This window comes from Blennius ocellaris, assembly GCF_963422515.1.
Source record: "Blennius ocellaris genome assembly, chromosome: 4".
Lineage (NCBI taxonomy): Eukaryota > Metazoa > Chordata > Actinopteri > Blenniiformes > Blenniidae > Blennius > Blennius ocellaris.
The window spans coordinates 2,848,943-2,865,883 of record NC_137653.1 but is presented as its reverse complement, the minus strand read 5'-3'; the positions used below and the strand labels follow the sequence as shown (position 1 = coordinate 2,865,883).

General features: G+C 43.5%; 1 protein-coding gene across 3 annotated transcripts in view; it reads left to right on the top strand.

Moving 5' to 3' along the window:
• LOC308129802 (dedicator of cytokinesis protein 3-like) overlaps positions 1-16,941 on the top strand; it is a gene marked incomplete at both ends in the record, with an annotated part of 109,850 nt that overhangs the window by 56,480 nt on the left and 36,429 nt on the right. For all 3 annotated transcript variants that reach the window (XM_080495889.1, XM_080495888.1, XM_080495887.1), the window contains 4 exons: positions 9,363-9,511; positions 11,873-11,957; positions 16,317-16,358; positions 16,448-16,602. In XM_080495889.1, coding sequence (XP_080352015.1) covers positions 9,363-9,511; positions 11,873-11,957; positions 16,317-16,358; positions 16,448-16,602 — 431 coding nt within the window. The remainder of the gene's footprint in view (positions 1-9,362; positions 9,512-11,872; positions 11,958-16,316; positions 16,359-16,447; positions 16,603-16,941) is intronic.

Below are 16,941 nucleotides of genomic sequence, written 5' to 3'. Positions count from 1 at the left end.
TTTGCACTTTTTAATATTCAAATAAAAACAGATGTATGATATTATGATGCAGCCTTCATTGAAAAATTGAAATAATACTTTAGAATGTAAAAAAAATTACTTCAATGTATCATTTAAAAAGTTCAAACATAATAAGCAAACCATGAAAAAAGATGAAATATGATCAATTTGCAAATTTTGTACAGTTAATTTCTTTGATCTTTCCTGTATCCGTTCATGCAACCAATCACATAAGGTTACTACAAAAGTAGAAAAGCCCCTATTTCAAAAGGAAAAGCTTTGTCTTTGTGTTTTCATTTCAGAAAAGTTTAGAACGTTTTTGATAACGTAAAAACCTAAAAACAATGTCGTTTTAAGGCCACGAGTTGACGATATTGTTTGTTTTTGTAATGAAACTACAAATACTAGTGTGCAGAAAATCGTGTTCTATAAGCATCATTTATGGAAAATACACAAGACATTCGTACGGATTGTTACCGTGGTGACCGTCAACATAAAACTACCAGGTCCCAGGGGAACATGGACTGGGAGTCATTGTTGTTTTTGTTGTTAAACATGCACGTGCAGAAGAACTATTTACCAGCGGCGACGATTCCCGAACAAAAAAAAGTTCCACCTTGGTAGCCTCGATCCATTAAGTTGCATTTTTCAATGCATCGGAAGTTTTTGCGTTTTCTCCCGAGAACGTCGTGGTGTAAACGGGGCCTCGGCGAAAAACCACTGTCAGACGAGCGATAAGCCATCAAAGCATTTATTGAGACGTAAGGACATAAAGGTTTAACGACGGGTTAGAAAGAGGATGTAGGATGGAGGATGGACTTTGTTCCTTCCCGACGCTTGGCGTCTCAGACTTCTGCCTCCCGTGGGAGTCGTAACAATTAGCCAGGTGAAAAACCCCGCCCAAAACAACCGTTTTGTTACTTCGCTCCTCTGGAGGACCCGCAGAAGGTGACGTACGCCCTCGATCTGCCTCGCGCAAACGCAGAATTTCACACTTTTCATTCGGAGGCTCTCTCTCGTGGGCTTCAGCCCGGAGAAATGAGCGCCGCTGTCACACGTCCTCACCGTCAAACGTTCCACTATCTGTGGCGTCCACACCTCCGTATCTCTCCCCGCGACGCCGGCGCTGGAGTGCTGCGCGCCGGCCCGTGGGTGGAAGGAGAGCGAGAGAGAGAGAGCGAGAGAGAGAGAGAGAGAGAGAGAGACAGAGAGAGATGATGGAGAGAACAGGTCAGGGGAGGATAGAGGGGAATAGTATACAAACACAGTGAAAGAGAGAGGCAGAGAGAGCAGTTTGAGGAGGATCTGAAGTCCTTTCTGCTGCAGAGAGGAACCGAGGAGGGAACCCGCCGGATCCCCGCCGGATCCCCGTCGTCTCCACACCTGTGAGTACTCCCAACGTTCTGGAAGACGTGTGAGAGAGGCAGCGGGTCCACCGCTGAGCGTGTGTCCGTGCGTGTAAAATCGTGTGCCCGTCCATCATCTATAGGCTTTCTTAACAAGTGCGGCATCTTACACTCGCCATGGTGACTCACCCCTCGTTGCCACGGCGACGTGTCCATTGTTGCCATACAGTAGCAGTGGTTGTTATTGAAAAAGGAGTATAAATAATAATTTTTTTTTTTTTTTTAAAAGGCTGTAAATAAAAGCAGAGTTATGACTTTTGAGGCGTGCGTGCAGAGACGAGACCTGAACACCAGATTTATTGTGCGGCGGCTTTGAAGGAGTGTGAATAAAACCCGATTTAGAAGCTGTAATTAAACTTGAGAGGAGCTCAGATTGATCACTGAAGGTTACAGTGGAAGCTGCAGACTGCCCGGGTGACTCTCACAGCAGGGGGTCTTCACATCTGCTTAACTGTTTCATGCATTGGACTGGCGAAGGTATGTTTTAATAGAGTGTAAATGAGTTTTACTGTCCCCTCAGTCCACGTTTCACCGCTTCCCGAAAACAATTTGGTCCCGATGTCGTCAACATTCGCTCGATCGTAAGAAAACCGACACAATCCGGTTCACATCTGCATCATCGACACCTGAACTGTGTCACAGAGGAAGTCGTCCTCGCTGCTTCCTGCTCCTGAGGAGGCGCACAGCGTGCTCCTGGCAACACACACACACACACACACACACACACACACACACACACACACACACACACACACACACACACACACACACACACACACACACACACACACACACACACACACACACACACACACAGGCCGGTGCCTGCCTCCATACCACACAGCAGGTTTTGCTCTCTATTAGAGGACATTGACTTTCATATATTTTGAAAATATGCAAATCGTTGTTTTTTTTAACTTTCTGACAACATTATGCAGAGTTTTTTCGTTATAAGCTCACAACGAGTCCAGGACCAGCCGCGCGGTTTCCTTGAGCTTGTTACTCGCCTTTGTCGGCGACGAAAACAGCTGTTTCCTGTCTGCTGGTCTCACAAAACAGACGATAGAGCATCTTCCTCCTACTCACTGATGAGCCTCCAGGTTATAGAGCGTCGCTTCTCAAAGTGCGGCCCGCGGGCCAATGGCGATGACATCGTTTTCACGCAGATGTGCGTCCACACCTGTCTTCGGGCTCATAAAAAGCGGCGCCGCGTGGATGATTGTTAAAAAAAAAAATCTGTGTTGACGTGAAACGGCGTTCTCCTGTGGCCCTGATACTGACGGTTTGTTCTAAATGTGTTTTGACATATATTCTGAAATGGACTATAAACAGAACTATTTTATCCCAAATTTGACTTTTGGAAGGCAGAATTTAATCAAGTTTTGCCACATTTAGCCTCGTTTATTGATTAAAATGGCTTTATTGCACATTACTGAATGCAGACCAATTAATGTAAATCGTAGAGGTGAACCTGGCCATGGGATTTAATTTTTTTTTTTTTTTTAACGTCTGTATTATTCCCGCTTTTTGTCTTCGGCAGTTTTCAGCTCAAAGTTTGTTCCTAAATTGCCCCTCAGCTGTCAGAACTTTAAGAACCTCTGTTATAGAGCGTCTTCTTCCTACTGACATCGAACTTCCGCTGAATTTAATGAGCGACGGTTCAGGCCAGGCTAATGCTAACGCGACAATCTCACAGCGATGTCACCATTATTAATACAGTTTGCCAAGTAACTCGTCACTTATTTCGATTTAACTCGTAGATTAACTTGACTACGTCTTTCACAGGTGTAGTACCTGGATCCAGGCAGTGTGTGTGTGTGTGTGTGAATAGTCTCCTGTTCGTCGCAGGTTTGCGATTCAGCCTGAAAAGTCGTCCCACAGCAGCGGCAGCGTGTTCCAATAACCGGCGAGCAGCAGAGACCAGAGAGGAATTCAGAGGCTCTTTGTGTGCGCTCCCCGGTGATTTGTCTCAGCGCTTTTGTTCCCAGTGATGCGGCAGCGGCTTTGACAGGCGTGAAAATGAGGCAGGACATTTGCTAATGGATCCGAGGTGTTGTGAACGTCCCTTCTGATTCCAGAGGTGCCAGGCTGCTTCGCTTCCCATTAGGAGGCCACAAACCGGCAACTTGTCCAAGTCGTCGGCGACATCGTTGCAGATTACCTGATGAAAATTTCAATGCCTGTGCTTTGCGCTGCCAGGTCGATACTGCAGACGGTAAAAACACGCAGCTTTTAGAAGAAGGAGCCGGTGCTGAACCTCGGCGTGTACTCGCGCTTCCATTCAGGACAAATTACCTCTGATAAAGACTGCAGACGCTCACTGGACAGTTTCACATACCTGCTTTCGATCTTGCAAAATGTGTCTTGAGTTTTCTCTCTCGTGCATCTAAGTGCAAATCTCAGGATGCTTTAGTACAAACTGGATATTATTGGATTTAAAGGTTGAAGTTGTGTCTGAGCTGCTCATTAATCGACAGGAAGAATCCAGAAAGTCCTCCTCTGAAATGAAATAAAAGCAGAAGTAAGGGACATCTGGTCGTCCCAGTCAGTGGGTAGATGTTCTCTGAATTTTGACTTTTATCAGGGTTAATCAACAGGACTTGGAACATGTGTACAGCTGCCACAGCTGGGGGGGGGGGGGGGGGGGGGGGGCACGATTCTCCTCTCCACACCGAGCTCTCATTCCAAAAAAACGCCCACCTGCCCCACGAGTACCTGGACAGGAGCTCTTGAAGTGAAACAGACCCGATGTGTCTGATTCACAGGAACGACTGACACACGGTTCTGGTTTGTTCGGTCCGTCGCTCCTGCGATGACTATTTGTGTATTTCTTTCTCCCTCCTGTTTCCTTCCCTGCCTCCCCGGCTCCTCCTTCCCCGGCTGGTGTGAGTAATCACACCTTCACATTCCTGCGGGAAGGGATGAACGTTAACATCGATTCACACATATTTAACCACTCCGGCAGAGAAATAAAAAGCTTTACAAACTTGCTCGGTTTCTGTCGGCCACACCTTTGCAGTAAGAATTAGTATTTTAAATTAAAGTGTTTACACCGAAGCGAGTATTCAGCTGCTTTGGTGTGACGTTTAAATGGAAGTTTAAATCCCGCATGGGATTCACTTATATTAGCTACTAGTGTCGTGCAATTTATAACGATTTGTACTAGAGTAGAATTTCTCATTCACTCTTAAGAAAAGTAGTGTAGTTATTTTACGAGGTAACTGCAACGTCAAAGTAACTACACGCACAGAAAACATAGGGACACCTAGCTGTCTTGTAGCATTAGCTTTCGCATTAGCATAGCCATTAGCGCTGTGTGGGTCAGTTTAGCAATAAAAGGGATCGAGATGCTTCATAATCTAGATTTTTAGCTGAAGCTACATCAGTTATTGGGAGGAAGATGCTCTATAATCTGGTCATTGGCTCTTCTTGGAAACAGGTAGGAGTAAAAACAACAGCTGAGATAAAATACCAACATGTAGACGGCTCTTTAGAAAGAGAAACTAACAAGACAAAGTTTTGTGTCCAAGTCGTCCTTTTGTTTTCCTCATCCACCATAAAAAATGACTCAAAACAGTGTGGTACATATGCCAGGCCTTGAGGGGGCGCTGTAGCTCTGGAGAGGCAGATGAATAAATTCTCATATTCAAAAAAATCCAAAATCTCACGTTAATAAACAAAATCTTACAATATAATTACACTTCCTGTAGATACAAGCTAATGATAAGACGATTACCAGTGAGACATTTCCCATGTTGTTATCAGGGGGACTGAGTTAGTTCCGATTTATTAGGCGCTCTTCCAGTAAACAGGAGTTTAGTAATATAGTACATATCAAGACAGTTTCGTGACAAAATGCTAATGATCTGCAGCTCTACGAATGTTTCCTTCCTGAGTCCGTCCCCATATTGAAGCAAATTAACTATTATGATCGTCGCCATGCAAACTGTGATTCTGATTAAAATGTCACCATTTGACTTTTAGGTTTCCGACGAGATGATTTATTTGCATATTTGACGAGGAATCGTCCAGTCGATGCGCGTGAATCCATCACCAGACGTCGGGTTCCGTGTGGCGCCGCCGTTGGGTTTCCGGGGGGTTTATTTCTTCGGGCTCCCAGCGAGTCTGTCGCGGCCAACATAAAAAACCCAGCGAGGAGAAGTAACTCACGTGCCGGCTCCTTCTATTGAGGCCAACTGGAGCCAAGCACATATTTTACAGCCTCCCTCTGCGGCTCTGGAAGCTGACAACAGGCCGCGCGTCGGGCAGCTCCCGGGTGTAAAAGTGTGTGTGAATCCTCGTCCGTGTCAGAGCGTTGCTGTAAATAAATGTGTGTGTGTGCATGCCTGTGTGTGTGTGTGTGTGTGTGTGTGCGTGTGCGTGTGCGTGTGCGCGTGCTCGTACAGCAGTCTTTATTGCTGACTCCTGCTCCGCCGCTGTTTGACTGAAGAGCTCCCTCAGGAGCAGAGTGTAGCCGCTGATGCCGTAAATGGTTATATATGAGCTTTTATATATGAGCTTTTATATTTGAACTCGGAGAGAGCAGGACAGGCTCCGTCGCGGGCAATTGACGAAAAAAAAATTGGAAGTAAAAGATCGAAACGGCAGCAAAATCACCATGAATTAATTCATCCTTTTTTGCTTATCTTTATTATAGTATCCGTTTGGGGTTTTTTTGGGTCGTGGAGTGGCCACACTAGTTACACCAGGAGAAAGACAAGTTTGCACGTGTCGGAGGAGGACAAGGTGTAGGAACGGGTTTCTAACCCGTCACCGGAGCCACTAGTTGGTCTTTTAATGATCTTAATTCCGGAATCAGATTTGAATTGGTGAGGAGAGGAATCCAATTCATGCATTATTGAGTGAGATCATTACGGTGTACTTATGCCTGTCCTCCGAGATGAAGCGTAAAAGGTTTTTACTCCGGAAGACATTCCTGCATCTTTTATGCAGAACAAGCTCCCGCAGAATAACAGCAACTCTGTGAGCGTTGTGTCTTTTTTAAAAACTATGCTGATGAGATGCTGAGTGGAGCCGCCGTGTGTGAGACTTCATCTGAACATCTTTTTGGCTTAAAGTCAAAGTGTTTTCAACCTTGAGCATTCTGCAATACTAAAATAATGCTAATGAAGGTGCTCCGGGGAGCAACAGATAGAACAGGGAAGAAACGTGTCAGCTCAGAGCTCGGCTTATAAATGCGATATTTCTTTTTTTTTTTTTTCACAACATGAAACCGACGTTTTAAAATGACAACGTGTTTAAATGTCGTCTCACACACTCGGCAGTCCTGGTCGCATTATCACGACGATTATCTTCGAGTGAAAACGCATCGTTTTCGCCCAATCGTTTGTTTGTTTTTTAAAAGTGCCGCGTTTACATGGCCATGTTTTGAAAACACACACACATGCATGAAACAAAACGCTGTAAACATTAACAATGGGAGAACACGGACATTCGTATGGACAGTTGATGAAATATGATTGTTGCTGCGGTGACTGTCAACTACAACGGTTTCAGGAGAATCTGGACTGGGAGTCACGACACTCTGGAGGAAAACGTTGTTGTTATTGTTCGTCTACTGAGCATGTGCAGAAGAGCCACTGACAGCCGCGGTGCAGAGTGGCACTGTTCGTCTCTGCTGAGATTGGAGCCTGAGCTTTTTCAAAAAGATGCGTTTTCGAATCGTTGCGTTTATATATGATGATGGAGTTTGGGCATTTTCAAAAAGTTCCACCCTGGGAGCAAACGTTGCATTTTCAGTGACCCTGAACATCACTGTTGTGTAACCAGACCCCAAAAAACGAAATTAAAGTTTTGAGTTTTCTCTTGGAAAGTTGTGCTGTCAACAGATCAACCCGTACGAAAGTCTGACTCAACTGGCAAACATGTAAGTAGGTTTTTTTAACAACATTTGACATGCTGTAATGGCGTAATTCTATCTTCTTATTTAGATTTAGAAACATATATTAAGTTCTTTGCCTCCAATCAGTTGAGCATCAGAGACACACACACACCTCTGGCAGTGTGTGTGTGTGTGTCCGGGTTATCTAGCTTCATTTGTTTGAGCTCATCATCTCCGACATTAGTCTTCGGATGATGGCGTATGAATTATTCAGGAAGCACTTCACCTTCGACTAGAAAAGCTAATTATTAAGCGACTGGATCCAAAACGTGTCCCAACATTTTCCTCTGAGAGCAGATGAGGTTCACAAGCTCTCATCCATTAGAACATCGTGGAAAAATAAATATTCTGGCCTCTAGCCGTTGCTTTAGCGGCTAGAATTGAACGGGTAGTCCGAGGTATTAGGAGAAGAATGGCGTACTGCAGGGCACACGTACACATAAAACCTTGTGTGGTATCGACCTGAAGCTGCTGATCCCTGAGAAAGATGTTTAAGATTAAGACGTGTAGAACTCCCGCAGGATGATAGCTCCTCGCCCGTCTAATCTCAGCTCCGTTCTCCCTGCTTGGGGTTCAATCTGGACCGGCGTGCAACACCGGGGGAGCGGCGGAGAAGCCTCCCAGGCTCACTTCCACTCAATAGCCGCTAAAAACAGACGTGTTTCCGACCGAAAAACTGAGAGAGAGAGAGAGAGAGAGAGAGAGCGAGAGAGAGAGAGAGAGAGAGAGAGAGAGAGAGAGAGAGAGATGCTTTTTCTTTTTTTTTCCTTTTTATCTATATCTGGATTTCCTGACCTCTCATGTTGTTTACAACTGGGAAATTATTCACGCATATCTAAAACCTCTTGTGTGCGTGTGTGTGCGTGTGCGTGTGTGTGTGTGTGTGTGTGTGTGTGTGTGTGTGTGTGTGTGTGTGTGTGTGTGTTTACATACAGTTTGCTAATGTAATCCCATGTCATGCAGACTCTGTAGCGACATGAAATGTACTCTTCGGCTGAGTGCATCGAGTACATTGGACAGATTTACATGCTCAACGGAAGGAGTGTGTGTGGTGTGTGTGTGTGTGTGTGTGTGTGTGTGTGTGTGTCCAGAGCACCTGCCCCTCTGAACAGAGCCGAGTCTTTCCTGCCAGGAGCTGAATGGAGGTTGAACCCAGCGGCCGGCAGGAGAAATTAGAGCTCTAATAAAAGAACATGCTGCAGGAACAAATGTGTTCTGACTGTGCTGTTTCTCCGTTGTCGTGTCACATCTGTGTGCGTTTACGTTTGTGTGTGTCTTTCATGTTCTTTAGACATCGATCATTGTCATCGTGAAACAAGTTTGATTAATTGATTAAGACAAGTTTTTTTTTTTTATTAAGTTTGCTCTTTAAGCTGTAAATGAGCCACGTTTCTCCTGCCATCTTAATTCTGACAGTTCAACATTTCTAGCCAACTTCGCTGTGTTAGCCACATTCGCCTCGTTGGGTATTTATTTATGGGACTTTTCTCATTATTTCGGATGTGATCTCATCCAGAAATGCTTTTTTTTTCCAGATATGATTTCTCTGCAGCCAATCAGATGTCTCTGTCATAATCAGTGTATGAGAGGAGACGTACTGCGGCTAAATGGGCCTTTTGTCATTCAAGTCTTATTATTTCTATTTATATATTAGCATCGACGACTTGCTTGTGTGTTTCAACCTCGTTAGCGCTGAGGTAAACAAACACCTGTAGCTCGACGCAAACATCAAATAATGTGTGTGTAGAACAAGACATCACTGCTTGTATTCACCCGAATCTGTCTGGGAAACATTCATCCCTTTTCGGCGGAGATCTGCTTATCGCTGTGAGTCTCGGGTACAAATAAAGACGGCGAACTCGTTCATCTTCCACGTTCCCGTCCGAGCGTTTTCCAATAGAACAGCTCAGGAGAAGCTCCCTGCCGCAGAGCGAGGACCGCTTAGTCAGCGTCAACGCCGGAGCCACAGTATGAATCCTGAGCGCTGACAGGTCTCTCTCTCTCTCTCTCTCTCACTCTCTCTCTCTCTCTCTCTCTCTCTCTCCCTCTCTCAGAAACATAAGGTCGATCTGTTCTACAAGGTCCGTCACGTGATGATGGAGCTGATCGACCTGAGGAGGCAGCTGCTGTCCGGTCACCTGACGCAGGACCAGAGCAGAGACGTGAAGAGACACATCACCGTCCGACTGGACTGGGGCAACGAGTGAGGACACACACACACACACACACACACACACACACACACACACACACACACACACACACACACACACACACACACACACACACACACACACACACACACACACACACGGCAGTACAGTTAAATATTTGCTCCAACCCTGAAACTGAATGTATATTGAACTGAAAGATGCAAAATACTGCGACTCTCCAGATAAACGGTTAAATAACTAACGGCCGTCTGATTGGCTCCGTGTCTGATTCCGTCCGCCAGTTTCAAGCATGTAACGCAGTCAAACAACAAATAAAGCGTTAAAGGCGGCAGATCGGCGCGTCGCCACAAAAACCCACACGGGTCCAACAGGAGGCCGGTGGATGAATCCAGACCGCAGCAGCCCGAGGAGACTCATCTGCTCACAGCAGGCCTCCGTAAGCTTGTTGAAAGCAGATGACCGAGAGGAAACTCGGATTGAGCTGCGAATGCTGGGAGAGCGGGAGGCGTCCGACACACGGAAGCTGCGTGGAACCGAGAGCAGACGTGACTGCAGACGATGGGAAGTGGAAGTAGAATTACCGGAGGAACCATCAGACGTTCATTCGGAGGATCCACAAACACAAATCGTATTAAAAGTAATATTTACCACAGATTCTAGTCGTCCTTGATGCTCCCGTAGCTGCAAATCTGGTGGTTGATTACAGTTACTAGTTACTCAAGCACACAGAAATGTAAAATAATAGGAACTGAATTATCAATTTCAGGTACAAATGACAAAAAAAACAGAAGCTCACGAGGTGTGAAATCGTTGGTTTTGCAGATCCATCATAAGTAAAGTGACATCAGGAGAGAGAGAGTAAAAAGCCAGGCAGCAGCTGCAATGTACAGCCTGCAAGCTAATTCATGCTAAAAGGTTATATGGAAGTTGCACTGCGTCCCCCCGAGGCCCCATGGCGGGTCTGAGGGTCAGATCTTCTACCATAAACGCTGGAGCTTATATAACGACATCAAGTCGTCATAGAAGCAGATCCTCAGTCGGACCCGGCCATCGTGTATTCACATTAAACCACTGAAATCTGGAGAAAGACTGAAAAATCAGGGAGAACATGCAAACCCCAGAATGAAAAGCCATGCCTTGAATTCAAACCCCGCGTATTTAGACTGGAACCCCGTTGCCTTAAAGTTAGAGGAGCTGAGGCGGATTGATAAGGTGGACAGCCTCATCACAGATCTCAGTTTTTATACTCTATAATTGCAGTTTATTACCAAAATGTAAGCTCATATATGTCACTTAGATATCTAGGAAATGCTTAATAGGAAGAAAATGTCTTGCACGTCTATTACATTTCATTTAGTTTTATTATTTTTGTAAAGTAAATTAAAAACAAAACAAGAATAAAACAAACAGAGAAAAAAAAACCTTTAAAAAGGACCTGTACTATTGAGTTACATCATTACAAATCCCGCAGGCTTCATAAATGTAATCAAGGCAGAATTTTCATGTGATATTCTCCTGACTACCAGGAGAAAAATCTTTATTTTTTTTTTATTCTATAATATTTGCAAGGTAATTAGAATACTGAAAACATTTTTGGTATCATTAAAAAGCCTTAAATGTCCTTTGTAGATACCAATATGAGTTATTTCAATAAGATGCAGTGGGTGGGAGAGAGCCAGGTTTACAAATGTCCACCACAGAAGACACACTGTAGTCAGTAGTTAGGAGGATGAAGCCAACATCCATTGAACTTCTCATTCTCGGTTTTGGGAAAACATTTTTGAAGAATATTGAGCTCCGTGTCTTTAAGAACAAGGTCAGGTGAACGCTGTGCTCATCCGCACGGAGCACAAAGTAATCCCCAGGTGTGTGTGTGTGTGTGTGTGTGTGTGTGTGTGTGTGTGTGTGTGTGTGTGTGTGTGTGTGTGTGTGTGTGTGTGTGTGTGTGTGTGTGTGTGTGTGTGTGTGTGTGTGTGTGTGTGTGTGTGTGTGTGTGTGTGTGTGTGTGAATACAAGTCAATGCAACTTCTTTATAAAGCATACACTGCAATGTGTGTGTTCTTGTTTTTACTACCTTACAGGGACCCACGTCTGTTTACACCTTAACGTTGTGGGGACGTCTCTCAATACGGAGACAAAAGTCAAGTTTGATGTAAACTTTAAAATTTTGAGGAGGCTGTGAGCTTTCGATGTGGATTGAGATTAGAGAAGTTGTTTGTGTGTGTCCTTGGCTAGCGCACCAGTATCCACATCAGAAAGTATTATTTTGAAGGTCAAATGAAAGAAACTGATGTTGGTCTTTTTCCATCATCTCCCCCTGCCCTCCTCTCTCTCTCTCTCTCTCTCTCTCTCTCTCTCTCTCTCCCTCCCCCTATCCTCCCCCCTCTCAGACACCTGGGTCTCGACTTGGTGCCAAGAAAGGAGTTTGAGATGGTAGATGAAGACCAGATAAGCGTGTCAGATCTCTATAAGATGGTAAGATCTTTATCTACCGAAGAAGATATCGACTGGTTTTCACTGATTTCACTCCGACCCGGAAGATTTGAGTGTGACACAAACACAACAAATAAAATAAAAAATAAATTCTTCCTTTGACATATTTTTACCGGTAAACTTCCAAGCATAAAGGTACACCGGAGGTCTAATGAAAAACCGGTTTAGTTTGCATGTAAACTGATGTAGATCAGTTCTGAATCTCATTCCAGGTCAGACGTTTGTTTTTTTTGTCATTTTGCGCTGAATATCTGTCTCTATTGGGCTCTTGTGGTTATTTTCTGGTTAATTCCCATGTCTATACCGTAGATTTGTGTCTTTTTCTGGGTTACTAGGTTCATAGTCTTATTCTGTTTTTGGGTAACAAGTTGCTTTCTGATGATTTCTTCCTGTTGCATCACTTTTTTTTTTTTCTGATTTTTGCTTCCCAGTGCAAATGATTCTCTCTGGAGATATTTGTATTTCTTTTGTGTGTTTTTAAATTACATTGTGCATTTGTTTGTGGCTGTTTTGCTCATTATTCATGGTGATTCTGCGTCTCTTCCCGATATCTTTGTACATTGTTTTTACTCTTAATATTCTTTATGATCTTTTGCCTTCTCTCATTATTCCCATCTGGGGTTCTTTCTGTTTGCTTTGTTTTGAGTTACTTTGTCACTCTTTGTGCTTCTTGTTAATTACTTTTCATACTTCTCTGATTGTTCTTGTCTCTTTGAGGCACATTTTATTTTGTATTTTTTTGGGAGCGATCTTGAAGTTTTTGTCACAGTTGTTTTTTTTGTGTGTGTCATGATGGGTTATCTGTGCTTTTGTTGCTTTTTCAATCGTTTTTTGGTGAATCCGCATCTCCCCATTGTCAGTGTGTTTATTTCTGGTCTTTTCACTACCATCTGTGGCTGGGTAGTTTTTTTGGGGGGTTTTTGCATTTATATTTTGGCTTCCGTGAACATGTTTTAAATCTCAGGTGAATTATTTGGTTTTCATAGTGTTTTTGTTAATACTGTGCAGCTTGTACTTATCACTGTTGCAACTTCTCTCTATTTGTGGTTGTGCTTTGTGTTTGTTTTACCTGCCTGATTCTTCTTCATAGATCTTTTCTTACCATGTAGTTTTGTTATTGTTCAGATATTCTTGGTTAAGTTTGTGTCATTTTTTTCTACTATTTTGTTTATTTGTCATTTTGGCCATTTTATAACTTTAGAAAATATTCTGTGACGTGATTTAGTTGTTTTTTTGCCAAAAAATTTCTTGCCATATTGTGTCTAATTGTGGTTGTATTTTAAGCCCTTTTAACTATAGGTACTTTTGTACCTCTGTAGTTTTTTTTCTTCCCTTTTTTGTGTTGTTTTGGGAGCTTTTATTTCTTTTCGCCTCACACTTCTGAGCTTTAACATCCAGCAGCAGGTGAAACAACCGCAGGCTGAAAGCGAAAGATCAGCAGCATTATTGCATTTCTTCTGACAACTTTATGCTCAAAGTAATATCCTCCCTGCTGCTGGCAGAGCTCCTGTCGCTCTACAAAGAAATCAGGGCTGGAAAGTGATGACTGAGAGGTTCGTCGTCTCTGCTGCTGTAAATCAGCCTCCTGTTGCTGTGTTTTCAGTCTCTCTCGCTCCTGCTGCTCCTGTTTTCTCCTCTGGTTTTTTTCCAGTTTCTCCGACAACAAGTCAGATTTAATAAAGTTTTTACCTCAAGCAAACACCTGCTCTGAGAAACGGCGACACGTGGACACCCACAACTGTTTTTATTTATGTGACACTTTATTATTATGAGCTGCGTGCCTGGGACGCCTCAGGGCGAAGCATCACCCACAATGAAGGGAGTGCTTATTTATATTTTTCATTTTAAAGACAGTGACATGCTATTCTAGTGATTGTAGTTATATGTTTAAGTAGAGGGGGCATATTCCACATTTGTTTGACATTATGAGCAACCGATCAGGTAAATTAAAGTCAAACATCTCAGACCGTTTTAGCTTGATACAGAAGCTGAAAACCTTGAAAAGCTCGTCACGGCCCTCAGTACTTTTTTTTCAACAATTATTTGGCTGAGATCAAAAGAAAAATTAACTATTAGCCCACCGACACAATGCAAAAACTGGGCAAATGTAATTTTCATTGATTGGTGTTTTGAATATTTTCAGATTCTCAACCAAAAGGTTATGCAAATTAAACCGAAAGGCCACTATTAATCTGGAATATCCAAACAGTGATATTTTTGCAGTATTTTTAAATGTATTCATCTTTTAAAATGTCATTTATGAGTGCATAGTAATCTGTATACATTTATGAAAGGTGTCACTTCAAACTGCGTTTCAGATGAAATACTGATATAAAAAACATTGTATGTGTTGATTAACACTTGTTCATGTTGTGGTTGGTACATATTCACCTGCATCTTTACTAAGTTTTCCCTTTTCACTGGAACTGCAGCTAATTAATGTGGTGAAGAGCTTCTGCAGCCAGAGACCGGCTCAACGTCGGTTTCTTGGTGATAACGCAGATGTTGTGAGTCTTACATCAGTCCGGCTTTAAATAGCAGAGTCCTGGTGATTTTCCTTTGTTCGGCTGCCTGGAGGCTGAACTGGAGCCAACACTAGAATAGAAATAACAGAGGTGCTGGTTTAAGTTAAATAACATCTGCAGACTCGTTATAACAACCATCTTCAGTCTTGCCGACTCCCATTGAGACCCACAATCTTGTAAAATGTATGAAAACAACTGATTTTTTATTAATTTTTTGTTGCTGTTGGATTGGAAAAACAAACCTCTTATGACAAGGACATGTAGATTTACTGAGATTTTACTGCTCTGGCATGATGGAGGTTGTGGCTCAGGTGGTAGAGTGGATAGTTCTGTGGTAGATTGAGCTATTTTATGAAATAATATTCATATAAAATTAATAAATGAATAGGTTAATCAGAGTGTAGCATCTCCTGTTTCCTCTAAAGAATGTGAACACATGTGTTTGAGGTTAGTTGGGGACTATAAATGTGTGAGTGTGTCCTGTGATGGACTGTCCAGGTGGAACCCGACTTCACACAGTTTCAAACGGCTCCAGAAAACCAGTATCCCTGGTTTGGATGGAGGTGGATGGATTCACAAACATAATAATTAAACAGATCTTTAGAACTGCAGTGCTTCAGACAGAAACAGTAGAGCCAACACCAGTAGTTTAATAATTACTTGATGCATTCAGGGAAAATATCCTACAGACTCAGCACACCTGGACGTTTTCCTCTTGGCATCTCTGAAAGCTTCTTCGGGTCTGAGGAGCTGCTTGTTTCCCCCTGATTTCCAATTGATCAAATTTACTACAGACATAAATAAGTATATGTATATATTTTTTCTTTTTCTAATTCCCTTGTCAAATATTACAACAAACAAATATTCCGCGAGTTTCCACATATGTACATGTATACGAGTGTGTTGAACTAGTGGGATGTGTGAAGAAAATACGAGTTTGCGCTGTGTATTAACATATAAATGGGACTGTGACGGTGTGACAGTGGATCTGCCGCCTCTCGACTCATGTTTGACTCAGGACGAGTCCCAATTGCCTAACGGGTCACCGCTTGAATGTACAAGAGAGACAGTGAGTGAATCAGTGTTTGTCATTAAAGGCGAAGAGTCGTTTTCTTCTCAGGTTACAATATTTTCAGGCGGCAGCTCGCAGTTTGACAGTCATTATTTCAATTCGTCAAACAGGTCTTCACTTCCCGCCGCCGCCGCCGCCCGTCTCGCACGGTCACTCTGGAGAGTCACAGACCAGGAGGGGTAATGAGTCTCTGGGGCGTTTCACATGAGTCCGTCCTCTCAGAGAGAAAAATGAGCGGAGAAGAATCCGCGAGGGAGGAAAAGATAAAGGCTGGAGGGAGGATGAAGAGGGGAAATATGAGGATTGAAACAAGGCGGATAATACAGAGAGAGGAAATGTGGCGACAAAGAGGAGAAGGAAAACAAATAACTGTGGATCAAATGGTAGTTGGAGGAGAATTTGGGTTGGAAATGCTGCATACAGATAAAAGATTGAAATGGAAACACTGATGCAATATTAGTTTTGCATTTTTGCATTAAAACACTTTTTTTGTTTTTAAAGTGAAAATGATGTCCCAAGTGGAAAATTATTTCAATCACCAGTTACTACTACTAGTTATACTCTCTATAATCTGGATGTTCGGTCCAGTTACATCAGCTAGTGGGAGGAAGATGCTCTCTAACCTGGTTGTTATCCGTCACACTGTCTTTTAATCTGATGATTTTCTTTCATTTAGAGGACTAAATGTTATTGGATTAGCGCGTGATCTCTGACATTGCCTTGTTTTTCTGTGCTTGGTTGCAGCATCTGTCCAGCAGACACAGCGTCCAGCAGAGCACCACCCAGGTAACCCGGAGTTTCACCTCCGACTCCTCAACTCCTCGACTCCTCGACTCCTCTCCGGCGCGCCTCGCTGACAATTGCGGTGTTTTCAGGGCGACGGTGGGCGGCAGCGACACGGCGAGCCGTGCAGGGTTCCCGTTCCTCACCACCTGCTGGTCAACCTGAAGAGCTTCACCTACAACAGCATCGGCGAGGACACGGACATCTTCTTCTCCCTGTACGACCTCCGAGAGGGACGGACCATCAGGTAGGCGGCACGTCCAGCCACATCCTCAGTTTGCGCTGGATTTATGTGGTTCTCTGACTTTTGCTTGACCTTTGCGCTCCGGCTGTGAAGTGAGTACACGCCTCGCAGAATCAATTATTTCCTGCCTGCGTTTCAGACATCACTGGCAAATCCCAAGTGATAGTTTCTGTTCAGAGACTAATGGGGTCCAGCCCTGCTTTCCCTGAGGGGATTCATCAATGCCATTTACTCCGCACACACACACACACACATAAAGAAACTCATTAGCAATAATGACTCAGTGTGAAAGTTTCAGGGAGATCTATTACTGGAAATGAAAGATAATTATCATAACAATTT